A 27,804-nucleotide genomic window follows, 5' to 3' on the forward strand; every position below is an offset into this window, starting at 1 on the left:
CAGAATATCCATTCTAATATAATCTATATCTAATAGAATAGAATATTTATTATTATTCACTCCTGTTGCAGTATAATATTGTATATATATATATATTGCTATATATATATATATATTTATATATATATATATATTTATATATATATATCATACATTATCTATATATATAATATTATTATATATATATATATTGTATTATATTGTATGATTGTATGTGTTCTCAGATATATTCTATGTGTTATATGTTGTATGACGTCCTCTGATTGTCTAATATTCTTACGCAGCCTATTGATTGCCGTGGTAGTATATATCGATCACTGTTTTGCCTGACCCGCGCACACATGATGTTTGTATGCGTTTGTTTAGAAGTAAAACCTCAATTATATGTACTTGTCTTGAGCCCGAAAATGTAATTTATTTCTCAAACAGAAACATTGCTAAGTAATAATTATCATGTGTAGATTAGATTAGTGCTGCGCGCAGGACTTTACACGTGCTCCGATCGTACGCGCATCTACTTTACGCCTTTACCGTTTACGTAGCCGCCCCGCTAAATGCAAGACACCTGCCCCAGCGACAAACGACCGAAGCGTTAACGGACAAAACGACTTTTCAGAAAAAATTAGAAAACTATTGCTTTCCTTATGAGCCATTGCACACTGACGCGACGACACGGCGACAACCTCGACGACAAAAATATTAGAAACGTTCTATTTTCCAGCGACTTTCGCCGGCGCACACTTTACAAATGGCCATCCAGCCGTTTCATCGGCACGTGACATCGCCATTAGCGTCATAAAATTATAACCAATGCTAGCCAGGAAGTACACTGCCGTCCCAGCGTAGAACTCGCACCGCCTTGTCAGAAACAGTGCGCCGCGCGAACCCATCTTAACCAAAACGCTGATGCGCTACGGGTCAGTCAGCCATCAGACGTTCGTATAATATGCTGCGTATATATTACTTTATTATATTATCGTTATACATAGAGCGTTTTTACAGCAATTTATTTAAAAGCAGCAGCAGGAGTTTTTTGGCACTGGCACTGTGGTGAGGGCTGGGTGAACTTTGTCGTTACGGTCGGTCGTTGTCGCTGCAGTGTGGCTGCGCCAGTCGCCGCGACTTTGTCGTTTGTCGTTACGGTCGGTCGTTGTCGCTGCAGTGTGGCTGCGCCAGTCGCCGCGACTTTGTCGTTTGTCGTTACGGTCGGTCGCTGTCGCTGCAGTGTGTCTTGGCCTTAAAGGCGTAAAATCGCCACCACACCATAGACGGTATTTGGGGTTCTTGTATATATAAGATGGCTGAGTCGGTGTACAGTTAGTGTTGTGTGTGGGACAGGTTATCTGTTTGTACTTGTGTATTGTGTGCAGTGCATGCGTGGCACGGTAAAAATACACGCGCCGAGTGTCCTGGTCGAATGGGAATTCTTGACGATTCCCGCGCTGGCAAACTTTTATTGTGGTGGAATTTAATCGGGGCGGAGGTAATTTAAACGGTGCACAACGATTGAAACAGGGGGGAGTTTCCCCAAACGGGGCGCGCGCGCCCCGTTTGCGCAACGTAGGGAGAACCCTGCAAGTATATGCACAGTGCCTGAAATGGGGGCCAGCCGAATTTTTTTTGGGGGCGACTAAACTTTTTTAGTCACTGGCCCAAATGCATTGTTGGAGGCCCAAATTTTATACAGCAGCGCATCTGAGCGAGTGCGCATAGAGCGAGTGCGCGCAATCTGAGCGGGCTCAGCTAGGCACCCTGATTCTCACCGGTCTCACTGCTAGCATAATATATCCATTACTATGCCACACTAGCGTTATACAGCGGGCATAGCATACAAGCGTATTATATAAGCAAGCGTGGCCGATCAGGTTGGGCTCAGGTCAGCATTACATGTACATAAATGTGATGTTATACATTGTATCAAGCTACCCAGACAACGCATCTAGACATGTACGTTTGCAGTGTAGCGGGAGAGTCGAAGACTACCAGTCTACCCCTGCTTGGTCTGATTGCATCCTACCGTGGACTTCGGTTTAGGATTATGATTAGTTAGTAAACAAAGAACAACTCAAACATATCAGTAAATTTGTTTATGTGTTGAAATATTGGCAGTCGCCCAAACTTTTGTTTGGGGGCGAGTGACTACTTGACTTGTGCAATTTTCGGTCGCCCGAGCTAGACATTGGTCGCCTGTGGCGAGTGGGCGACCATCCATTTCAGGCACTGATGCAGACTGTTGCTGTATTATGGGGAGTTCAAATATTTAGCCAATATGACAATAATATATATATATATATATTATAGGCAAGTCTAAGCGTGGAGCCAGTGTAATTATAATACACAATTGATTGGGGTTTTATGTATACACACATATATATATATATATATGCGCACGTGCGTACACACATGCGTGCACACACGCACGCACACACACACACACACACATTATGCATGCCGCGCACATGCATATATTATATATTATTCGTCGAGCGTACACCATGCGCACACGCACACACACGTGCGCACGCGAGCATACATACGCACGCGTGCGCGCACACACACACACACACACACCACACACACACACCACGCACACAGTGACACACACACAACGCACACACACCACACACACACACACACACACACACACACACACACACACACACACACACACACACACACGTGTGAAATGATGCTGCTCTTAGCAAGACGAGCAGTAACACGCAGAAGCTAATCGTTGCTAGCACAACAATTGAAATGGAACAATCGAAATAATGGAAAAAACGTATATGTATATATATGTAGGCAAGCCTAAGCACAATGCACTATGGGATGGGGGGTACCGGACCACGAAGTCCAGCAAAAATTTCCCTCATCCTATATGTATTGTGCTCCACTCTCGCGGGCCTTCGGCCCACTCAGAGCTCTGCTATAAATAAGCCTTATCGCGAATCGCGATTTAACAAGATATCTTGTGCAGGGATGTCCACACCAAATGTCTACAAGAAACAGTGCTTAACCATGATGATAGGAACACACAATGGTACCTTTCACTGTGATGAAGTCGTAGCATGCTGTCTTTTGAGACAACTAGAAGAGTACAGAAGTGCAGAGATTGTGAGGTATGTCATCGTTGTTTGCCCTCACCCGACCCAGGCTGAAAAGTTTGGGTAGGTAGGTAGGTTTTGAGGGGGGTCTTTTTACAAATTCAGCATGGTGTCTACATGCTCAGGTGTTGCTTGTGTGTAGATACCTTTTATGTTGAATGTTTGTTTTGCTTGGTACATATAATGTATTGCCTACAGATTTATATAATGTACACTGATACAATTTGTAAAAAAAAAGAAGGGAAATCAATAACATTTTTTGAGTCGGCCCCTTTTTGGCGGGTCGGTCGGGTGAGGGAAAACAAACAATATTTTTATTATGGCCTAACCAAATATCTACACCTCTATTACACCCAGCTAGAACTTTGGTTGACATCATCATGAACAAAAAAATGGATGTGTCCTGTAAATGTGTGTGCTGTTTTAACTACTGCAGTTGCTATAGAAGGCTGTGGATTTTTCTGTCATTAGAACAAGGGACCAAAATCTTCTGGAAAAATGCGACATAATCGTGGATGTAGGTGGGACATTTGACGCCTCAAAGAAGCGATTTGACCATCATCAAAGGTAGCTGGAGTATATGTGTGTTACTGTCCCCATTAATGGAGTTCCCATTATAGCTTTCCACAAATCTTCCAGTAAAACACTGCAAGCTTTTTAATTGAGTTTACTTATTTATTTGTATATGTTTGTAGCATAAATATACAGCCATTTAAGTGAAAATAATGCTTAAATCTATAGTATAGTTATCTTTTAACACTGAACACAGATCAATGAATACTGCATAACTCTATACTGAGTGTGTGACTGCTTTTATTATTAGGTCGTTCTCTCACACAAGGAATAGTCTTTGTCCAGAGAAGAAGTGGGTAACAAAGCTGAGCAGTGCAGGACTCATCTATCACTACTTTGGGGCGAGGGTAATTGCTAGTTTGATAGGGTATGTAGAGTCAGTATACTTTGTAAATTTCTTGTAAAACTTAACTGGGATGCCAGATTTATTCAGATGTGTACATGCAATATGTATGTATGAATATGTGTTGATTCAGCAAGGTGTTTCAAATACTATATACTATATGTATCTATCTATATTTATTTATTTATACACACGCACACACAAGCACACACACACGCACACACGCACTTAAGTATACATATATATTGCGATTGATTTTTCATTGTGCCAGAGAAATTCTGTTATTCTTAGACTAGTGATAATAAGCCTTATGCCACATTTGCAGTAAGTAGACACAGTATTATGATTGAAATATTTAAGTTTTTACATAGAAGTGAATGACATTCCTTGATGAGGCAGTTGGCTGATATAATATATATGTCCAAGAAGCAGCATTTGCTGCCCAAAATTTGCTGAGGCAACCTGCCTCAGTGTTCCAAATGCAGGGTACACACTGCACACTATATCATATAGTATTGTAAAAGTCTGTTCCCCTATATTCACATTTTAACTATAATCACTGCCATAATCATGTTTCTCGCTCATGATTATGATTCTCATCAGTCTGTTTTCATAATTACATAAAATAACTGGACCAGGTTGTTTGTTTTTATCATTGACGTATTGATAATGCTCCAGGATAATTGTCCTGGAAAAGTCCCCCTTTTGAAAAAATTTTTCTTGGGAAGGATTATCAGCATTTTTAAAAGGATTTGCTGTTTCAGGGCTCACGAAGATGATGACATTACTGGTATCATTCATGACAAGATATACGAGAACTTTATTGAAGAGATCGATGCAATAGACAATGGCATAAACCAGTCGGATGGCATAAAGAGGTGAAGATTGCCAGTATAATATGGAGTCAGGGAAACAGTGCATGTGTGTGTCGGTGTGTCTGTGTGCGGGTGCGTTAGTGCGTGCGTGCGTACGTGCGTGAGTGTGTGTCTAACAAAAATAGACAGAGGGAGTAGGAGAAGAAAAAAAACAGAGAGGGATAGAGAGCGAGGTGATAAAGGGGAATAAGAAAAAAGGGGAAATGGTGGGAGGGAGTTAAGGGGAAGTAGGCTGGGAGTGAGATAGGAAGAGAAGGGTTCGGAGGGAGAGAGAGAGGCTTGTGATTTAAATTATGCATTCTGTGACTTGCATCAATAGTCTTTTCTTAACGTTCCAGAGTACAACGTCTTTACTGTAAGTGTTTAATGGGCTGATGCTATTAATGAGACCAGATAATCTTTCAGGTATGCCATCAGAAGCACACTTAGCTCCAGAGTTGGATATCTTAATCCCATGTGGAATGAAACAAATCGAGATGAGCAGGTACAAACATAGATTCATGCAGTAGAATAGCAAAATACCGTTTGAAACAAAGCACAAAATTTACCTATGCCATTACTGTAACTACATTGAGACCCACTGAAGTAGATACCATATTTAGTCTGGGGGTTTAAATGTTTTTGTGCCATTTTGTAATTTTCATACTCAATTTTATTCCAATTGTTACCATATAGTATGCGTGTAATGTCGATTAATTCTGAAATTCTTTTAAATTTATACTTTATTAGGCAGGCTTTGATAAAGCTATGGAGCTTGTGAGGGAAGAGTTGCTAGACCGTGTACTGTATTACAAAGATGTGTGGTGGCCAGCTAGGGAACTAGTAGAAGAGGCATTGCGTAATAGAATGGAGGTTAGTTTGTACTTCTGCTTGTACACGCACTGCAAATGCATGTGTACGTAACATCCTACGTAATGTATAGTGTTCTTGAAATTTCTAAAATCACAAGATAATTCCAGTTATAAAATTTGATGCTTTCTTGCTTTTGATAAGGGTCATTCCATCGGGTTGCGGAACAAAGTGTGACATAATAGTGAAATTTTGGAAATGTTCAAAAAGTAAATCTATCCATGTTTTCGAATAAGAAAACTATTATACGTTAAAATTTAGAAACAACTATGTTGTAAATGTACAGGAAATTTGTCAGTGTACCATATGCAATGGCCTGTCATAGAACTGTCATGGCGCTCCGACGTAACAAAATTTCGACTGACACCACTGGTGTATTTTTGCACAAACACCGAACAATTTTGAAAGAAACTGGATTTTCAAAAAATTATTTTCATACAATCAAACTTACAACTACACAAACAACAAACTAAATACGATATGTTACATAAAAAAGGGCACACTACCCCATAGTGAGCGCCGTTAGGCCGTTAGGCGCGAAGCACATGGCGGGGGGTCTGGGGGGCCTCCCCCAGGAAATTTCAAAATTTCAAGGGTCCCGGGGCATAAAAATGAGCACCATTTGAGCACACATTTAGTCAAGCAACAATAGCTAAAAACCATATGGAATTTTATTTCTGCTTCATTTTGCCTGCGCTTTGCATACCAGCAATTAATGCAGAATGATTCAAGCACTTCCATTCTTTTTCAGATATCAAAGCTAGGATTGTTACCATGTAAAATTTTGATTTCCTTCAAGTCCTGTCAATTAATCAGGAGAACAAGAAAACAAATAACGAATATAGCCAAATTCCATCAAATTGTTTTCTGTATTTTTTTGTATTTTTTGTAAATTTTGAAGGGCACTTTGAAATCTAGACCGTATTTCCCAATACGGCAAATACGGTCTGAATCCGCCCCTGTTAGGGTTAGGGTTAGGGTTAGGATTAGGGTTAGGGTTCGGGTTCGGGTTAGGGAGTAGGCGTAGGCAACTCCCTAGACTCGTTAGTGGAGTAGGCGAGGTACGGTCCGGCATATTAGATAGTGCCAGGGTACGTTCCGGTATACCGGACCGTACCCAGGGTACGTTCCGGCAGTACCCCGGTGGACATAGACCCTCTCAGCATAAGTTATATATAAGTTAATGATACGCTATACATACGTTGGACATACGTTGTGTTACTTTGTGTATACGTTCAATTCGTTGTGTATGCGTTATGTATACGACCAATCCACAAAAATCCAGATTTTTCAGGTGACTGGGTCGACGTATGCCAGCGTATGATGGCTTTTCCAAAATAATTCATTCGCTCGGCATACGCCCTTGTGTGACCGGGCCATTACATTGGCATGCGTCTATTGACATGAGCTACTACTGGAATGAGTCTATCTCCATATACAGTGACTCTACTACATTGACAGGTGGCATCGTGTAGGTCGTGACCGCCGTGTGCACTTTGCTCCCACGTGCACGTGGTCGCAGACATCGTATAAATATATGCTCATATATTCCCTTCAGTAGCCTAGTATATATAGTATATCCCTAACCATAGTTACGTCAATGTCAGGGTTCGACACTAACGCTAGTCCGTTAGTCCGAGACTAGTAAAAAATCAGAAGGACTAGTAGATTCCCATAGCAGCTCTGCACACTCTAGGCATGCTAGACCCTAGGGCAGTGCAAACATTGTTAAACAATGAGGTCACGAACCCACCTAGTCTACCAAGTGATCCCTTGACAGTAGCTGTTGAACAAACAGTCTGATTGTAGAAATGACACAACTAATCACTTATACACTCTCATAGCGAGGTATTTACATAGCAAGCACATCGCATGCGTGTGTTACTTGAAGCAGTTCAAAAGAGGTGATGAAAGTGCACACGCACGCACACGCACGCACGTGTACGTGCACACGCACGCACGTACGCACACACGTGTACGTGCACACGCACCTACGCACGTGCACACGCACCCACGCACGCGCGCATGTGTACGTGCACACGCACCCACGTGTACGTGCCCGCGTACGCACGCACACACGTGTACGTGCCCACGTACGTACTCACGTGTACATGCACACGCACGCACGCACGTGTACATGCACACGCACGCACACACGGACGTGTACGTGCACACGCACGCACGTGTACGTGCACACGCACGCACGTGTACGTGCACACGCACGCACGTGCACACGCACACGCACACGCACACGTGTACGTGCGCACGCACACACACACACACACGTGTACGTGCACACGCACGCACACACACACACGTGTACGTGCCTATGCACGCACGTGTACGTGTACACGCACGCATGCGTGTACGTGCCCACGCACGCACGCCAGCACGTGTACGTGCACACGCACGCCAGCACGTGTACGTGCACTCGCACGCACACACGTGTACGTGTACACGCACGCACACAGGTGTACGTGCACACGCACGCACGCACGCACGCACGCACACACGTGTACGTGCCTATGCACGCACGTACGCACGCACCCACGTGTACGTGCACACGCACCCGCGCACGTGTACGTGCACACGCACCCGCGCACGTGTACGTGCCCACGCACGCACGCACGTGTACGTGCACACGCACGCACGCACGCACGCACGCACGCACGAACGCATGTGTACGTGCACACGCAAGCATACGTGTACGTGTACGTGCAGATCAGCTTTCTTCCCAGATGTCTTTGCAACTCTGATTTCAATTCATTTACGGTTTTCCCTTCGTAACTAGACGCCATTGTTTAGCAGTGAAACCGGACAGTGCACGCGCGCCATCTATCCAGCGATTAGTAAATGGCGAACCCCATTAGAAATGCACATGCTATTGGAAAAAACGGCAGGTCCTACACCGATTACGTCAAGCTGTGCCAGCTTGACAAGGCCAAGGGGTTAGATGTCGGGAACTTACCTCACCGACAAGGCCTGCCAGAGGTTCATTACGGCGTAGCCGATACTAGGCGCCGGGAACAGTTTGTAGCTATAAATGAGGCCAAATTCCTTGCTGTGTTAAGTGACGGATCCACAGATTCCTCATCAAAGGAGGCCGACATTTTATTTTCGAATTAAAATTTTATTTAATTTAAATTTTAATCTTATGATCCATATCAAAGTTACATGTGTTTTATACAATTGAATGTCTTTTATAAAACCTTTCTGGGGGACACCTCTTGTACCCTGGGAGAGACCCCCTGTACCCCCTAGCAGAAGGGGGCTCCACCCCCTACCCCACCTACCTCCTGGCAAATCACAATACTCGTCGCTCTGTGCCTAGTAAGAGTTCTTCGGTAGGACTAGTAGAATCTTGGAAGGACTAGTACATTTCTTCTTTTACTAGTCCCGTGGACTAATGAACTAAAATGGTTAGTGTCTAACCCTGAATGTGGTTGTTTTTTATCATCACAGCCGATGTGTTTGGGATTTTCAGATGGTGAGTTTTGTTCATGGAGAGGTTTGGGATATTTCTCGAATGTAAAACCATGAGGAAAATTTGGAAATATGCATTCTTAATATGAAACGAAATACTTATTTTTATAGTTTCCATATGTCACACATTTTGTTACAAATACAACTCCCGACACCATCATTTTTCGGCCTTTTTTAACAGTGAAATTTTGTCCAATGCAGTTAAGTCTGGTCTTGTTTTGAAGCTTAGGTTTGCCTCTATGAGACAAGCTACAAGTTAATGAATCAAAGCAAAGCAACTTCAAATGTGATATAGTGCTGCATATGCACTGTTCCCCAACCTGACGGAATGACCCATAACATCTAGTATATGGGCACAGCTATGAAATGTAATGTGTTCCTCACCCTGCCCCCTGTAGGCCATGTTGATGGGAGAAAAATTCTATAACAGCCAACCCAACCCAATCATCATGGTATTAGGATTACATACTTTTTGCCACAATGGAACAGAATATAAGGCACAGGAAATTCAATGTTTAATAGGCCTACATTAACCACGATGTATTATGTGTAACTAACAGTACTGATTTATCATTGACAACATAAACTGTAACAGCAAGTGCTTGATTGGCATCATTGGGCTGAAATTGCAAGACTAGATCCACAACCTTTTCTCTTGTGTATTCTCTTGCCCCATTACAGCAGTAGCTCATTTGCTCCTCCTGTGTGACACACAGTGTGTGACCTCTTTTATAGCAGAAACATGGTAATGTCCTGCTCACCACAGCTGTTTTTGCTGCCCCACCACACTGACGCATAGGTAAAAAGTTAGATTTTATCCTCACTACCACTGTGTGGGTGTTGTTGGTGATGGATCAAGTTCATCTATAGTCTATGAATTGAGTGGGGGAAAACTGGGTGGTGGGGCATGATGCCACGACGTTTGCTTGCGTCTGGTTGTCGCCAGTGTTTGTGGGAAACAGGTTATCCGCAGGGGAGAGGTGATATAATTGGGAGAACTAGACGCCCTCTGGGTAGAGCATCTTGACATCCTTGAGTGGGAAACCCTTGTCAAGTACCTAACATCAAGTATGCTGTGTATATGAACGGGCTGTGGGAGTAGCACCAGGGTCGTTTCAAAGCAGGTGAGATCCCATCACTCCCAGCTTACCTGTCCCAACTACCTATTAATTACCCTCCTACCTGCAATCATCACAGTTGTCCTCAACCTATGTCTCTAGAATTTCCACATTATATATCTTTTCAAACGTTGGAAAGGATCACCAGGTGAGGGTGTGGGATACTTATTTGCTGTGGTCCCTGTGCAGCCGTGTTGCACACATGGATTTCTAGTTGTGCCCTATGGATATCGATTATAAATGCTATGCCGGAAGTGGTGATGGCCTGACTTGCCTAGGCGAAATATTCTTTGAGGGCAGAGACTATAGGTCCTTATTTGGTGCAGGCGTTGCCTTATGCCTTCCTTTGTCCTCGACGAATGAAACAGGTAGACTCTAGCGGTGAGATCGTCTGCTTCGCACGAGGAGGAGTACCATGGAAGGAACACTTGTTTGCACTTGAGGCCAAGCTTGGGGTAGATACTGGTGTTAAGTATGTACTCTATAAAGATGATTCCGGCCGGTGGAGAAATCAGTGTGTACCCCTCAACAACTACACATTTGAAAACAGGTAGGTAGAGGTGGGACCAGTCTAGCAGGTAGATGAGCTTGCACCGCGTCTGCCCAACAGAGTGAGAAGTGGATTAGCGGCAATGATTATAGCATTAATATGAATGCTATAAGTACATATGTAGGCATTTTTTGAGACATAGCACAGGTTAGAAGACCCTGTTGAGACTAACACAAGTCAAAACTTGTTGTTCATTGTTAACATGGCTTAAACCTTTGTTGCCAAAAGTCACAATAAATATTTAGTTTGGAGTTAAACTACTTACCATAGAGAAGTCGATAAAACATACATAGGATTAATTACACATATGGTTTTTTCCACGTTTGATCAGCTGCAAGTTTAATAAAAATAAATCACTATCGTTTTAACTTGAGTAACATGGGTGCGAGTAGTTTAGTATGTGTGTGCACCTGCATGCATGCCAGTGAGCATTTATTTATATACTATAAGCAAGACGTTTGTGCGTGCGTGTGTGTATAGTAAATCTATTTACTATAACCAAGGTGTTTCCGCGTCTGCACGTGCGTGCACTGGTGATAACTGATTACGGTATTGTAATCATCTTCACAGGCTGTCGCTGCCCGAGGCATGGAGGGGTGTACGTGATGAAGAGCTCAGTCGGGTGAGTGGCATCCCTGGCTGCATGTTCGTACACGCGACAGGCTTCTGCGGGGGCAATAGCACGTACGAGGGTGCCCTTGCCATGGTGAGGAAGTCGCTACAGATGCAGAGTGATAAAGTTGCCGAGACGTCAATGCAGAAGTAGCAGGCACAACTCCGGCAACGTGAATGTTTTGTAATCGCATCTACGTATATACGTACGCGTGGCATGCACAGCAACGACTTCGCGGCTCCCTCCATTCAATTCGAGCACACCATAAAAGAACATTTCTAAGTAAATATGAGAGAATAAGTAGCTAACATTGGATGATTAGATATACTGAGTAGAAAAAAAGGTGATAAATACCTCTTAATGTAAAATGGGATAGAAAATCATGATCTCAAAACATTCAAGACAGGACAGTCGAAATAAACAGGGTGGTCCACATGCAATGGCTGGTATAGCAATAATTTTCTTGATATTCTAGTTTACTATCCACGTATTACTGACTGCTATTTCTATTCATGTCCATTTATGAAACAATGTCATGGACATGTGTTGTGTATAAAGTATGAATGTATACTGTGTATCAAACTGCAAAATTAACATTCTTTGATTGGTAGTTATTAGCTGCGTTCAGACGACTCCGTATTTATTAAATTCGGTATTTGCGAGATACCGAATCTGAGACAAATTCGCGACTTACTCCACCTGAGCGTTCACACGCTGTTTCGCGGCTTCAGAAATGCCGTATTTAGTTACTTGCGAGCTGCGAGTTGAAAAAAAAACAATGCGTCCAAGCGAACACTGCGAATTAAACAATCAATGCACAGCAACTCTGTGTAAACTCTGGGGCCGGTTTCACGAAGCGTGATTAACTTTAATTATGATTAAATTACTAATCATAATTAACCTCCTGTAATTATGATTAGTTAATCATACTTAAAGGAATAATAGGTCCATTGATTATGCAATGTTGACGAATGCTAGAGTAACTGGCACCTTGTGTAGTTAATAAGTACATTACCTTATAGCCAAATGCGTATTAGTTTGTCCAATATCACTGCTGGTTACTAAGAAATGTCTAATTGAAATCCACAGTCCAAAAATCAGTTATTTACAGTTTCAAACCGCTGCCGGCGAAGCGGGTGTGATACAGATTTATAGTGCACCGGACATTTTCGCACGCATGCTCGGCCGTACGCAATGCTATCATCAGTGATTTCGTAAACATGGACGCGCGTGATAAGGAACTTTTTGTCAGGGCTGTCCACGTGCGTCCGTGATTAGTACGTGTGTTTTACTCTATTTCCATGTTTAGTCCGTGGCCGTGGTTACACCGCTGACACTTCCGTTTCATCTGGCGTCCAAAACATACGGGCCACACAAATGTTTACGTCATCGCTGGACTCCTGGATGACATTTACGGCACGTAAATGATACGTTGATACATATCGACAACCAATTTCAAGTCTTGTTTGTAATGTAACCAGCAATGATATTGGACAAACTAATATGCGTTTGGCTATAAAGTAATGTACTTATTAACTACACAAGGTGCCAGTTACTCTAGCATTCGTCAACATTGCATAATCAATGGACCTATTATTCCTTTAAAAATCTGTTTCACGAAGTGATTTAAGTACATATTTAACTAATCACATAATTAGCCGACTTAAACATGAATTACACTGTATTCAAAATGGCGGAAACGCCAAAGGTATCTGCAAATTCGGTACATGAAAAGGAATTAATTTGCAATTAAAAATGACTAAATTAGTACAGCTAATCTTAGATAATTTAAATTTCCTTAGGAAAAAATTGAAGTAAAATTTCCAATTGTAAAATCTGCAGCGTACTTAATATACTAGTACTACCTACATACTACTACTAGCTAGTACTAGCAACTAATTATGATTAGTGGATTTAATCATGCTCCCGAGTAGAATTAAATATTGTGATCAACTTAATTATGATTAAAGTTAATTACGCTTCGTGAAACAGTTACTTCAATTTAAGTACGGCTATAAGCTACTGACTTTTGTAGCGAGATTTGTATAGTTATAATCGGTTGTCCTGTACTTTAATTGCTTGGTGTGAATAATGTTAACACTTACTGAATTGTCAGATAATATTATTCATAAAAATCATTGCCATTAAGTCTTCTTGGTCGGTGAAAATGAGTGTGAACAGCTGAACCCATTATTTTTTGGCTTCAACTTTTCATATAAAAAACCCTGAGAAATCCCACTTTCACAATATGCATGGTCTGTGATTAGAAATATAATTCATACATTTTATGCTTGTTCAAAACTTCAATGTCAATAAAGAAAATGTTCATTACTAAAAAATCATGTTTTATTCAAGATTATGTCTAATAATATTTGAGTTCTCCACAAAGACCATCACACACGTTTTCTTTGTTAAACCTCCCATAAGAGATCTAGGCTATACATTTCTATAGAAGTAAAAAATAATACTAATATCATATGGAGTAGTGCATATCTGATGCTAAAAACTGTGTTTTGGACTTACATGAAATGGGGAAAAATATGTTTTAAAAATATTCCATGCTCTTGAGATCCAATATTCAAATCACATTCTAATTATTACAATATACTGCCCCATCTAGTGCAAATATGCACTAATAGAGCTCCTTTGTTTGTATGTGATCAACACTAGATACCTAGCTATAATCATAATCCAGGAAAAGACATGGTCACTGCAGTCATTCCTTCATTCCATTTAATTTTGTTTGATTAAGCATATTAACCTGCCTACCCTCCCAACATCAACACCAAAAACGATTATTTCCCAATCAGTGACAGTAATTGATGAACATTACATTTTCTCTCTAATATATATTTAGTCATGGTAATTATCTTTCCCTTATTTCCTGCTTCCCATTTCTCTATTAAAGCTCACATTCCCTTCTCAATGACTCACCACTATTATCTTATTAAATTAGTCTGCTAATTGTGTCAGATCTTCAAGCTTGCTACTTGAGCTTACAAATGTCACTAATAATTTAGTGGCGTGTTTATGAGTATTTCCTACATGTTACTGATATTCCACTATTTTCAGTCTAAATATGGTGGCGCATGTTCCACTTTGCTGCATGACACTCATAATCCAACTTACTCTTCAATTCATGGTGGTGAACTCCCTTTTTCCCTGCTTGATATGGACATTCCAGTTTTGTTGTATTGTCTTGAGGATGGTCACTGGTGCCCTAATATGTTCGCCGCGAGTTACTTATATTCCAATATTCTCTTCAAGTAGTTATTAAGGAATAGTCCGTGTGGATCCAGGCTACTGCGAATGTTGCAGAACTGTTCAAAATGCGGATACATCTTGCGCAGATCACTTGCTGTTTCTCTGTGAGCCTAAAAGCAGTATAACCATATTAGTTAAGGATTTTTAACCATTGTCACAGTGGCAGACTTGCACAAAGCAATGCATTTATAAAAGAGATATTCTAAAAAACAAGATGGTGATAGACTGTACTATGTTTGTCTGCATCGAAGTCATCTATTAGCTAATGCATCGTGCACGAATCAGTACTCCCGGGTGTCCCATCCATGGAATATGAGAATATGCAATCGCCACTACATAGAAAGTACTTGGTTATTCGTGCTTTACTTGCAGGTTTTCACAAAAACCTTGTCATATGCAAGCCTGCGAGGAAATGGTTCGCTTTGTTCTTGGATCAATGGTAAAACTAGCAGCTATCACCACTGCAAGATTACCTTTGCCCAGTGGGGCCTTCCTCCGGCTCTCTTCATAATGGACTCGTACTTGTCCCAATACTCCTGGTGTGGTGTATCGCGGCCATACGGACTAGCAATGAAAATAATCCAAAATGTGATAATACAGGAGCAGAGGATAAGCTGTTGAGGAATTTGACAATTGCACGAAGTACAGTCGAGGCTCGATCGCTATGGGACCCATCATATATATATATGTTATATCATTTTTATTTTTATTTTTCATATATATCATTTAGAACTAAAATAATAGGATGCAGAACTCTTGATAGTTAGTATAGTTTGTTATTTTTATTAATTATATAAATGAATAAAACAAAATCACAATATGTAAATGTATGATGTCAGCCATTGCCCAGCACCTGAACCTCCAACTGGGGTATGCAGCTCAGTGTACGTTTTTACCTCACATCAAAAATTTCCTATAAATGACACGGCACTTACCGAAACATGATGATGTTGATGTAACAACTATCGATTTCAGAGCATGGGCTCAACAAAAGATCGTCTGCCTTCACGAAGCGCACCTCAATGGGGAAGTGTACCTGCAGCCTGTGTTCCTGTGCCAATATCCATTCTTGTAACTCCAGTAAAACCAGCACGGCCTGACTCCTGCAGAATGCAACACCTGGTGTGATTAGAACAGGCTTGCAGCCAACGCTAATCTGTTTTACACGAACGGCACATTTTGGCCTTTTATACCATCACCAGTGTAAATGAAACAAATCTATTATGAATTGAGAAACGTTGCATGACAACATGCTTGCTAATCAAGTATAAATGTACTCTATTCTGTTCTTACTAGACATCTTACATTGCAATAGAATATCACCAACAAAGGATATATGTGACTTTGACTGTAAGTCTGTAATAATTTTATGGTATTGCATTAAGCAGCATTCTTTGCTCTCTAAAACAAGACCAACTAGTACTGCTTGTCACTACGATACTCGTAGGCTGAGATATTGGCTCGTAAACCTCGCCTCCCACAGGCCTCACGGCACCTCGCATCTACATTATTCCGAAACCTTTGTGCGCTTAACGATTTTGGCTATCGTTTTCCTTTGCCGCTTGGAGCACTGATAATTGAATGATGTCACATGCCCAAATTTGGCACTCTTACTACACCATAGTAACTGAGCTGCGTTGTAGAGAATTAATTTATAAAACATTGCCGGCTCCATCATTACGGGCATTAGCCGTGCTAGGAAAGATAATGGGAGATAATTAAGGGCCTAGGTGACGCCCCCGAAAGCCACTGATGATAACCGAAACGCCGTTCATTCATAAAGTCATCGCGGAAAAAACTGAACTCTCACGAAGCGACTTTCCTAAAGCGTTAAGCGCGCAAAGGTTCGGGATTATGCGGCATTGAGGCGTCATGAGGCCAGTGTGGGAGGCATGATTACGATCCAATATCTCAACCTAGGAGTATCGTAGAGACAAGCGGTTGGTCTTGTTTTAGAGAACAAAGAATGTTGCTTAAGGCCCATTCACACCAGAGCTATGCTCATCATGATCGCCCCACGCTCCAAAAAATTGCCCGAGCGTGGTGAGCGTGGTTGAGAGCATGGCCAATTGGGCCCCAGCCGGGCCCAGCACCGATACTACGATCTAATTACGTCGATACTACGATCTAAGTGCGTCTTTACCCCGATCTCATTGCGCTCAACAAGCTTTTACCACGCTCAACACCACGCCCGCATCACGCTTGCACTGCGCTCACTGCATCTTTATTGCGACCAATCAGATCGCATTGCGTTCTGAACAACGCACTGCGCCTAAGCAACGCTCACCGCGCCTCAACTGCGCGCCTGTCACGCTCCTAGTACGACTTAATCATGCTCTAGGCAGGCGCCGACTGCGCTGGCAACGACCATGTAAATACCGCGCCGCGTTCTAGACATCATCATTCGTTCTGCCGTGCTGTTCACATCAAGATTATTTTCTACTGATTTTATACCCATAATAGTATAATAGTATGCTACAACTATGCCGCCAAAAGACTTCTATTTCTCCTCCTCATCCTCCTCAGCATGATGAGGGCATGGCAATCAAGTAATTCGAGTTGTCCTTCTACAAGAAACATGGCATGGAGTAGTGTTGCCTCATCCATAGTGGACACTGGTGGGGTGGCCAGGGTATAGCACCCCAATTTATACCCCAAGTTCGCAGGACGTGATCTGAGCGTAACTAACACGTAATGTGAACCCCACAACGGCGTGGTCTGAGCGTGTTGGGCGTAGTACAATCGTAGTACAAACGGGTCGAGCTTGCTAGAGATGCACCATGGTCATAGCGAGAGCGTGGTCAGGTCGCAGAGACATCTCCATGGACGTAGTAACAGCGTGATGAAAACGTATTGACATCGTGCTGAGTAAGGGGTGACAATTTTCACGCACCCGATCCGCTTGCGATACGATCATTAAGTTCGTACTACGCTCGAGTTACGTGGGTACTACGCCTTCCACGTCTCTAATACGCCCGCACTGTGCTGTCTTTCAGCCATGCTCGCACCACGATTGTTTTGAACATGTTCAAAGTTTGGCCACGCTCTCCACGCTCATGGTGACTGCACCGCGCTCAATCGCGATCACAGTACGTTCATACTGCGTTCTACACGTTTCCACCACGCTCTTAGAGCGTAGTACGAGTGTAGTGAGATCGGGGCCCTGGTGTGAATGGGGTATTAACGAAATACCATGAAGTTATTCTATACTCGCAGACAAAGTAGAATAATATTGCCGTGAAGTAGCACTATTTTCCCGTTTTCCCGTTGTACACTCTAGGTATTATTAGCTCTTGATTTAATTGAGGTATGAAAGCTCAGTGTACTAGCATTAAAAATAATAAGAATAATTGATTCTGAGATTAGTCAGAGTACCTTGGGATTGACCACTCGTTCACATACTGCTTGAAAAGACAGTTGAAGTTGAAGACCTTGTAGCTAGTGTCTACCATCTCTCCACCATGCCTCCACAAAATATTGTACATAAAGCGTGCAATATATGGCACCATAGATGTGAAGTATGTGCTGGAAGTAGATCAGGTAAATGGATCATTTTTAATTACTCAACTCAAGAAGTCAAAGAAAATGCATTTTAATGTTAGAAGATGCAATTGCTGCAATGATAACAATACCTTATCCACAGCATGAACTCCAACATGTGGTAGCCAACCAAAGTTTCCCAGAACCAACTTGAATGCACCGCAATTTTCTGTGCAAAATATATAGGCTGGATTTAATGCTTCACCTGGTAACCCGGTAGCACCATAAAACAGTGTTTTTATCAGCTGTGTAAAGATTTAAGAGAATATTAAGCACAATTCATAACAAGATCACCGAAATATCTATTGATTTGCTAGTTTCGTAAAGCTCCTCATATAATGTCAACATACTGAAGCATACCGAAAACAGGCATAAAATTGCATGAACATATTCTAGTTATTTATTTTACAGGTCAACACCTTGTTAGTGTGTTTGTGTGGGTGGATGTATCCACGCGTGCATGCATGAATCTTATACATGTCTATAAAAAATATAAATGTGCTAGCCAACATCTCTTACTTTATCAGTCCTGTTTGCATGCGTAGCAATGACATGTCCGGTGTATGGAATCCACATGAAGCGAAAGTGCTCAGAAGACCTGACATGAACCTCCAAATTCTCAAGAACCTGGCAGTAAGACAACGCAGCACAATATTACCACTGGTAGAAATCAGAATATCACAGTGCTGTCACAACACGTGTGTGTTCTGTCGCTGTCATACAGCAAGAGCTCGATCAATACACAGTATATCAGAATTAACTGTTAAAAATATATAATTAAAATAATAATCAATAAAGTTAATCCATTTTACTTGCATAGTTTGAACACTTAACTATTTCCTAAATAATTAGCATCTGTCAGCATACAGTACATGACTATCTAAACATCACTACGACATGCATCAACTGTGGTACTAATTTTTATACCCTTAATAAATTGAAATATTTTGAGCAGAAATGAAGACTCATTTCATGTGCCTCACTGCTCATTACCTTGGCAGTACATGAGCAACTAACAGCATTTCCATTATTCACCGACAACAAATTTGCAAATAGTTATCATTCTTGTAAGCACGATTACCATCACATCACTATAGACTGTTGACTGTCACCACCGCTGCCGCTTACGACACCACTCGTAGCACTATAGCACAACCTCGCGATACATACATCGTCCATTGTGGTAGTGAACGACGTTTTGCAGAGTTTGAAAGCCTTCTCGCACTGCAGTGTTACAGTGAGAATGATGCCCAGCGCACCGAGGCTGACTGCGGCAGCTCGGAACATGTCCTCGTCCTTTTCCCTCGACAGCGTCATCACCTCACCACTCGCAGTCAGCAGCTCCAGCTTCACAACCTGGCAAACAGATCACAGCTAAGTCCCGCTACCTAAATCCTAGAACCCCTGTACATAAGACACATCACCATCATATACATCATATATACATAATATATATCACATCAAGAGCGTATTAAGTATGAGAGCATACAATGGTGAAATGCAACAACCATGTTGTAGTTTCAGTGGAATTAGTAAACTTTGCCTGTTTTATTTTGACAATTCCTTGCAGTATTATTATTCAGCAGTCCTACCTCTTAAACCAATCGCTTGTCCATACGATGTCCTTACGCTGAGATATTAGGCGGTACAATCTATAGTGTTTTGGTGAAAATCGAACTCGAGTTGGCAGCTAGCTGTAACCCTCTCGATACATTTAATCCAAATTATACTTGTGAACGCTGTATAACTCAAGGCCACGCTTTTAACGTTTTGTACGGAGTACGTACGATACGTGTTCGAAACTGGGTTTTGAGGTACGTGTGAACGCGCTACAGCACACATCACCGAGTTCAAAACTCCCACTAGACCACTAGCCAGGGGCCAGTACATATTTAATTTGCTACCTAAGTGTAAATTCTAGAGGCCATAATACTAGATCTGGATCTGGATAATATGGTGAATGATGGGTGTACAGAAGCAATGTTTGACGTTTATATGCCTGTGCTAACTGAAAAAGTCTTGGCTAGTGAATTTGAAGTATAGCCAGTAAAGTTATTAGGTAGATAACTTGCCGTTCTAGTTATAAAAAACATGCTTGCATACAAACCTTTAACCCCTGCAGTGACCACAACTTCGGATCAATATGAGAGCAACGGTACAAGACAACACCAAGGGAAAGTATATATTACCAATAATGTGGATGGACTTTGCCATACTAAATGCTTACGTAAGATGCTAGAACTCCATACTGAGCTCCTGACCCATGGGTTCCAGTTGCCATGGCTCCTGCCAACGTGATATCAGATATAGCGCCAAGTCTGGAACAAGTAAGAAATAATCAGGAATGTATCAATTTTCTTACACTGCGATGACGTTGCATATCTTATGGTTATCCAGTGTTAGGTCTATTACTCCAATCCAATTCAAGACATGTGTAATTATTTTGGCCTACGGATTTGACAACCATGTAATCAGGGTGGTCTACAACCTAAAATTCAAACATGTAAAACTGGGAACTTTAGAGGAGTACTTTAGATATTATGTGAAACTATGTGCGCAAAGCGCACATCACGAGCGCGAAGTCACTTGCGGCCCGGGTCCAGGAGGTCCTGGAAGCTCAGGGGTTTTAGATGCTCTCTGGTGTAATCTGAGCCTTATTTTGGAGCATTTTTGCACAAAATTTATTACCTATATTACAAAATAATTTGGGTTGAGTCAAGAGTCATGAGTGATGAGTCATTTTTCATTGTTCGATTTGTATACTAGTGTTAATGTAACCAGTAAAATGTTATAAACCAATGTGCAAAAAATGCAAATAAACATACTATAAGGTGAAACTATATTTCGCTATATTTTATTCAGATTGAACACCGTTACTGAGTAGAAAATGAAATCTCGTAATAAAAGCTTTAAATTCCCAGTTTCCTTTTCCTAATTGCTGCCCAGGCATCTGCTGCCTCATGGAAGGGGAAGTCCTGAGCTGATGGGCCTTCCACAGACACCATCATAAGGGCATTTAGCGTGTTCTGATTCAGTCTTATTAGAAGTCTAGTTAGAAGGAATCTGATGAAATAGGCTGGTTATTGTGAGCTGTTTTTTATTCATAGCAGATTGCGAAGTGCTATTATATGAGGCTCAGGACAAGTCTATGTCGGACAAGTTATTCGTTTGGCTAGCTGCCCGATTGGACAACTAAAAAATTTCTAGTTGTGTAATATTCCTAACATCCTTTGAGCCAGGGATTTCTCAAATTATATTTTCAAAGGCCTCCGAAAAAAGCGGCCCGCGAGGCAGGCATGTGCGCAGGCACGCATACACAGGCACGCGCGCATGAATCAGAGCAAGCAGCTCAGAAGACGTAGATGCACTGTATGATTCGACTGCCCGACAAGTGGGAGCCCATACACAGAGTAAAACAGTGTAATAGACTGTAATAGTGTATGCTACAAGCGCGCGCTGTGACTACGCGTACGTCGTCCCATTCGACAGTGCAGTACAGTTGCATTTTGCTTTGTTTGTGCTGTCTCTTGCTTTGAACCTGTCGCCCTGGAATCCAAACCTGTCGGCCCAACACTCAAACCTGTCAGCCTTACATGTTAAAACCCCTCGTGACCCATACATCTACCTACTCTAATTTCACAAGCTCCAATATATCATGTTAAACAAACTAAAAGGTGCTTCAATTTATCAACAGTTACAAGGAACTTCATTCATCATAACAAACAAAGATGATAACAGCACAAAATTTACTCACACACTGATAGCCATGCCATTCTCCTCTAAAATCCTATTCAACTTTGTCAGCATGACTCCTCCTTCAACTGTTATTTGACATTTTTCTGCACATACCTAATCAGGAAAACAAGCCAGTAAATGGTGTTCACACAAATACTAGATCAAATTGGATCTGCAATTTTCTAGATCATAGTGGAAAAAGTTGCACTAACACTAACTGCACATTAAATCACCTGCTTGAGCATGGTGATGGCATTAATAAACAAAAAATTGCAAGTCCATACACAAACATACATACAGCCACCATCTGTTTTTCTGCTGTTGTTTCACTACAATAACTAGACTATTACAAATAGTAATAAAGGTAATTATTTCTAATCTTTCTTTTAATTCCAATGTTTCTAATAGTAGTGTTTCTCATTAAAAAATCCATAATAAATGTTATAGTTGTATTCTTCTAATGACTGAGTACCAAACGTTCGCAGCAGTCACCAAAGTCTTACATCAATCACGCTATCCATGCGCTGCATATCAATCATGTACCCATCGGTGCAGCAAATGTCTGATGGGGACCGTGCACCACCAACGGCCCTGACCGTCTTGCCTCCTGCCCGCGCCTGCTCTAGAATCTGAAAGCATTTATTCATGTGACTCATGGTATGTCAAATATAGTAGCAGTCAGTATCAAAGATGATAAAATTTCTTCATTAATTCAATTTAAAATGTAATACTAGTTTTACTTCGCAATAAGCGTTTACTTGCCTGTATGACATCCTCCTTTGTCTTTGGAGTAAAGTATAATTCAGGGATGCATTTGTACGTCTGGGCCCAGTTTTCAAATAGGTACCCTTTAATACCCCACTGAAAAATAATAATTAAGACAATGCGATTAAATATTTTGAAACACCATGTTTAAACAGTATGCATAGCAGCTAAACTAGTATAGAGTCTGATTGTATAGTCACATGGCTATGTTATCATCTTAGCTGGGCAGAGTACAATCCCTGTAACAGAACTCCTCTAACAATATATATATATATCAGGAGCGTATAATGACAAAGGAGTAAGACAGCGATTTGGTACTGATTTCACTATATTTTTGTCGTACGAGTTCGATGTGAATAAAAATACAAATGTATACAAACATGAGCTTCTTTTGTTCACTGGTCCTTATTCTATCTTCCGGTAGTATTACAAACCGCGTAGCTTCCTTCGTTTTGACATAATTCGTACTTTTCTAAGACATGGTTTTCACCTTAGTTACCGTATTCTGGCGAGGCCACACTCTAAATTTGCACACACAGCTCTTCAATGAGCCACGGCAGGGATCGCGTCAGGCAGCGCCAGCGGCAACTGTACGCGGGCTAGAGATAACGGTTGCTATGCAATTAATGCAAAACACATGTGCGAAAAGCTACAATCGGCTGGAGCGTCAGTTTACTCATATCCATTCATACACATCATTCCTCCGCGGGTGAAGTAGTTCAGATATTTTACCAGCGCAGCGTTTATTTAAAAAAAAACTGCGGGATTAAACCATAAAAACAAGGCATTCTAACTTATAGTTTAAATGTAAAATAGTTTTAATTTTTAAACCAGCATGGGTGCAACGTAACTTAACTTCTAGGCGAATTTCTGCACTCGACTAGGCTTAGCGGCGAAAAGCCCTACCGTGGCTCATTGAAGAGGCTGTGTGTGCAAATTTAGAGTGTGGCCTCACCAGAATACGGTAACTAAGGTGAAAACCATGTCTTAGAAAAGTACGAATTATGTCAAAACAAAGGAAGCTACGTGGTTTGTAATACTACGGAAGATAGAATAAGGACCAGTGAACAAAAGAAGCTCATGTTTGTATACATTTGTATTTTTATTCACATCGAACTCGTACGACAAAAATGTAGTGAAATCAAGTACCAAATCGCTGTCTTACTCCTTTGTCATTATACGCTCCTGATATATATCTATATCAATATTATATCAAAATATATCTCAATGAGATCCGATCGAATTTCGTCAAAATTCGATCGGAATTTCGACGGAATTGAAACGTGGCCAGATATAGGATCTGTGGGCTAGCTCTGATCTGTGCTTAACTATGACAGAATTAGAACTTATAAATACAGTAATCTAAGCCAACACAAGAGTAACTACTCTTGTTTTGGAATAAATTGTATCTATAGAACTTATTGCGTAAAATGCCAGTTAATGCAATTTTTATAGTGCCATATGTTATTCTACTACTTGTGCAGAAAATGTGGCATAGTTGGAATGTGGAGGTAACATAGTTTTTTGGTGTGTGTATGATGTAGTGCACTACCCACATTTTCAAATCCTACAACTGATCGGATCAGTGATCTTTGATCGAGCTCTTATACCCTGTACAGATTGAAAATTTGATCCTACATCAAACTATAGTGCAGGCCAGCAGCGTGCTAAATTTTTGCGGTGTGTACACTCCAGGGAAAAAATACACGGGCGGCGGGCGATTTCGCCCCGAAATGCCAAAAAAGAGCCCCCGAAAAATACGATATCGGGGGCGACCCCAAAAGCAAAAGTCGCCCTGGAAATCGATTGTCCAGGTCGGTCCCGGCCTTGCCGATCTCGCTCGGCCTCTGCCGCTAGCGGGCAGCCGGTTTCCACGGCGGCGGTAGAATTCCTAGTACGGTGTGGCTGTCAAGTGTTTATCATTAAGCATGCATGTGTGTATTGCATTTCAATCAAGCGCGCCGCGCGCCCCGCGCGTATATATACGTGTGTGCGCCTGTGCGCGTGCTTGCGCGTGTGCCTGCGCGCGTGCGTGCGTGCCGGTGTGCCTGCAGGCGTGCTTGCTGTGTAGCGTGTTGCCTGCGCGCGTAGTACGTGTGCGCTGCGCGCGTGCGTGCCTGCGCGCGCGTGCGTGCGTGCCGTGCGGCGGTGCCGGTGTGCCTGCTGGCGTGCTTGCGTGTGTGCCCTGCGCGCGTGCGTGCGTGGTGCGTGCGTGCTGCGTGCGTGTGTGCGGGTGTGTGCTGCGGGCGTGCCTACGTAGACCCGTAGGACCAACGAACCGCGTAGGATTATAGAACGGTAATCCATGGAAAATCCTAATGAAATTCACACGTATATTTTTCCCTGCCGGCACACTCGTGTGTCATCCCGATTGTAGCTTTTTTGTCAATCCCCGAAAGAGTTTTGCTGCCGCTCTCTTCATAGTCCAGCAATGCCAACCCTCTAAATTTTAGTAGTGATTATTACACCACGCTGAAACAATCGGCCCCCCCCCATACTCAATCAATGCGCCCCTGCCAGCAGGCACGTACGCAGCGTCGATGTGCACAGCCATACACACGTACTCGCGGGCCGCTTTCTCAAACCCCCTGAGCTTCCAGGGCCCTTACGCGGGCCTTGGACCCCAGCCGCAACAGACTTCGCGTACTATAAACAATCGATCCTCCTAGCTCGTACAGGCGGACATTCCACTATTTGGGCTAGCCGTAATAGTTCTGTGTTTAGCTGAACGTGTGATGTATTCACTATTCAAGGTGCATTTGTGGTTGTGACTTGTGAGTTGTGATTATCATGTTAGTCTGTCAGTCTGATGAATAACTGTCTTGAATATTGACTGTTGTGTCTGTGTGTGTCTGTGTGTGTGTGTGTGTGTGTGTGTGTGTGTGTGTGTGTGTGTGTGTGTGTGTGCGTGCGTGCGTGCGTGTGTGCCTGCGTGTGACGTGTGTGTGGTGTGTGCGCGCCCCCACGAGTGTGTATTAGCTACTGTGCTTGTGTGTACATTTGAGGAAACAGCCCTGGAAAAAAGTCGCCCTGGAAAGTGGAAAAAGAGCCCTGAAAATGAAAAAGTAGCCCCCGAAATTTTGGGGTTTGCAAAAAGAGCCCGGAAAGAGAAAAAATTAATTTGTTCACTGGTACACGCTATACCGGGCTAAATACGTTCTAGTGCGGACTATGTTAGCCTGACAAATGAAGGTGGGCCAGGCCTGCTTCAAAGCGTGCCAAGTTATCCCGCATTAAATTGTGTGTACGCAATTCAAGGCTAGGCACGGGCTAAATTTCGATATACGCATGCACATAGCCTCAATTGTTTAGGTCACATAAATGTATAGTAGCGTGTGAAATTGTGTCTGAAATTTTGTTTTTGATCTTCACTTCACTGGTCTAATTCCAGTTTCAGCTTCTCCTGTCCATCCAATCACTTGTTAATTCTTCTTCTTCTGTTATTACAACAATACAGTATAAACCAGAATAATGCCATCAGTGGTGCTGTTGTTTATCTGGCACTGCAGTCTGCTGATCGAGTGACGTAACATAACAAGCTAAACTGAGTAGGTATGCAGTCAACCCGTGGTAACTTAGCCCGGTTGAGCACGGTTGTGTCTGTACGCTGCAATTTTGCATGCGCCTGGGCCCGGGCCTCGCCCAAACTAGTGTGATGTAGGACCAACTTTTGCAGACTGTACGGGCCATCAGTCTAAGAGTCAGTCTTAGTGAGGGCCACATTCAATGTCATCGACCATGTCACTTGATGGAGTGACATATTGCCATTGCCATTTGGGGACTGGGCATCATTTGTCGTCACTGAATTTGTATAAATCCTCTCACACATAATTGCACTCGTATATTTGAACATTAAATGTTAAGCAATTACTTCCTGAACTTTACCTTTCCTTAACCATATAACTATATCTGAAACTGTTGTTAGAGGTTAGACTTTACACGCCTGCGGCAACTGTACTCAGGCTATAGTACTAGAGCTACGCACCGCCTAGCCACATGTTCCCTTCTCGCTTAACACTACGTTGGCGTCCTACGACGTGTAACAGCGTGTCTGGTCGGTTTACGCACCGCCTAGCTCTAGTACTATAGCCCGCGTACAGTAACTGCGGCCCTGCGGCAACTGTAGCCGTAGGCGTAAGCCTACGCGGGCTATAGTCCTAGAGCTACGCACCACCTAGCCACAAGTTCCCATCCCGCTTAACACTACGTGGCGAGAGGCCACCGCCGTGTAACTAGTCGGAGAGCCTGGTCGGTTTACGCACCACCTAGCTCTAGTACTATGGCACGCGAGTTTATCGAACGCGGGCTATAGTCCTAGAGCTACGCACCACCCGGCTGAGGAGGGCCTAAACGTTTTTGCTTTTTTCTATTGTCGTAACGTAATAGTGGTCATAATTTTGAAGGCTTACTTCGGCCATTCTGATTCTGCAACACAAACCACAACAAAACAAGAACGTCTAGTCCGAACTAAACCACAGAACATGTACAGACTATACGTTCTGGAAACAAACCAGAGCAAACCACAGACTAATGCATGCAGCGCCCTCTTCGTACAACTCGGGAATGAGCCAGAGCGAGAGCGCCATCTGTCGTTGAGTTTGCGTGCGAACAGTCGCACGGTCGCACCTGTGGGTCGCACGAGCGCTTCACATTGCGGCTTCACATTATAGTGAGCATGTGATCATATGAGATATGTGAGCATGTTGGAGTGTATTAAGATATAAAAAATGTAATTAATATAATTATTAATAATATCAGGAGTAGGCTAAATTAAACAAAGTGTTTTGTTTTTAATTATTCCTATTAGACTATTAGACTATTTCCGTAGACTCCTATTATTTTTATTTATTTTCCGATCAACAGGTATTATATCTAAATTAAGACACTATATTCCACAAGAGTTGCTTCGCACTATTTACTATGCCCTGGTCTATCCCTATCTAATCTATGCGGTCTTGACTTGGGGTACAGCTAACAAAACCACTTTAAAAC

General features: G+C 42.3%; 2 protein-coding genes across 4 annotated transcripts; one reads left to right on the forward strand and one right to left on the reverse strand.

Moving 5' to 3' along the window:
• The first annotated feature begins 379 nt into the window (after positions 1 to 379).
• On the forward strand, positions 380 to 12,240 carry LOC106808620 (UPF0160 protein MYG1, mitochondrial-like). The gene is made up of 9 exons (XM_014811411.1): positions 380 to 436; positions 2,978 to 3,119; positions 3,576 to 3,671; positions 3,928 to 4,044; positions 4,785 to 4,898; positions 5,301 to 5,379; positions 5,625 to 5,747; positions 10,714 to 10,895; positions 11,466 to 12,240. The coding sequence occupies exons 2-9, from the start codon at positions 2,980 to 2,982 to the stop codon at positions 11,659 to 11,661; spliced, it is 1,047 nt and encodes a 348-aa protein (XP_014666897.1). The 5' UTR covers positions 380 to 436; positions 2,978 to 2,979; the 3' UTR covers positions 11,662 to 12,240.
• A 1,592-nt stretch (positions 12,241 to 13,832) lies between these two features.
• Positions 13,833 to 27,360, reverse strand: LOC106808618 (L-gulonolactone oxidase-like). 3 transcript variants are annotated; one of them, XM_014811408.1, is made up of 12 exons: positions 27,222 to 27,341; positions 22,810 to 22,908; positions 22,551 to 22,676; positions 22,067 to 22,161; positions 20,540 to 20,630; positions 19,483 to 19,668; positions 18,832 to 18,939; positions 18,405 to 18,481; positions 18,148 to 18,297; positions 15,708 to 15,875; positions 15,246 to 15,336; positions 13,833 to 14,882 (listed from the first exon to the last, which is right to left on the reverse strand). In XM_014811408.1, the coding sequence occupies exons 1-12, from the start codon at positions 27,228 to 27,230 to the stop codon at positions 14,748 to 14,750; spliced, it is 1,335 nt and encodes a 444-aa protein (XP_014666894.1). In that variant the 5' UTR covers positions 27,231 to 27,341; the 3' UTR covers positions 13,833 to 14,747. The 3 variants fall into 3 exon arrangements, with proteins under 3 accessions (XP_014666894.1, XP_014666895.1, XP_014666896.1); XM_014811409.1 differs by lacking the exon at positions 27,222 to 27,341 and adding an exon at positions 26,798 to 26,897; XM_014811410.1 differs by lacking the exons at positions 22,067 to 22,161; positions 22,551 to 22,676; positions 22,810 to 22,908 and having other exon boundaries at positions 27,222 to 27,360.
• Positions 27,361 to 27,804: the final 444 nt, after the last annotated feature.

This window comes from Priapulus caudatus, unplaced genomic scaffold (genome assembly GCF_000485595.1).
Source record: "Priapulus caudatus unplaced genomic scaffold, Priapulus_caudatus-5.0.1 Scaffold290, whole genome shotgun sequence".
Classification (NCBI taxonomy): domain Eukaryota; kingdom Metazoa; phylum Priapulida; class Priapulimorpha; order Priapulimorphida; family Priapulidae; genus Priapulus; species Priapulus caudatus.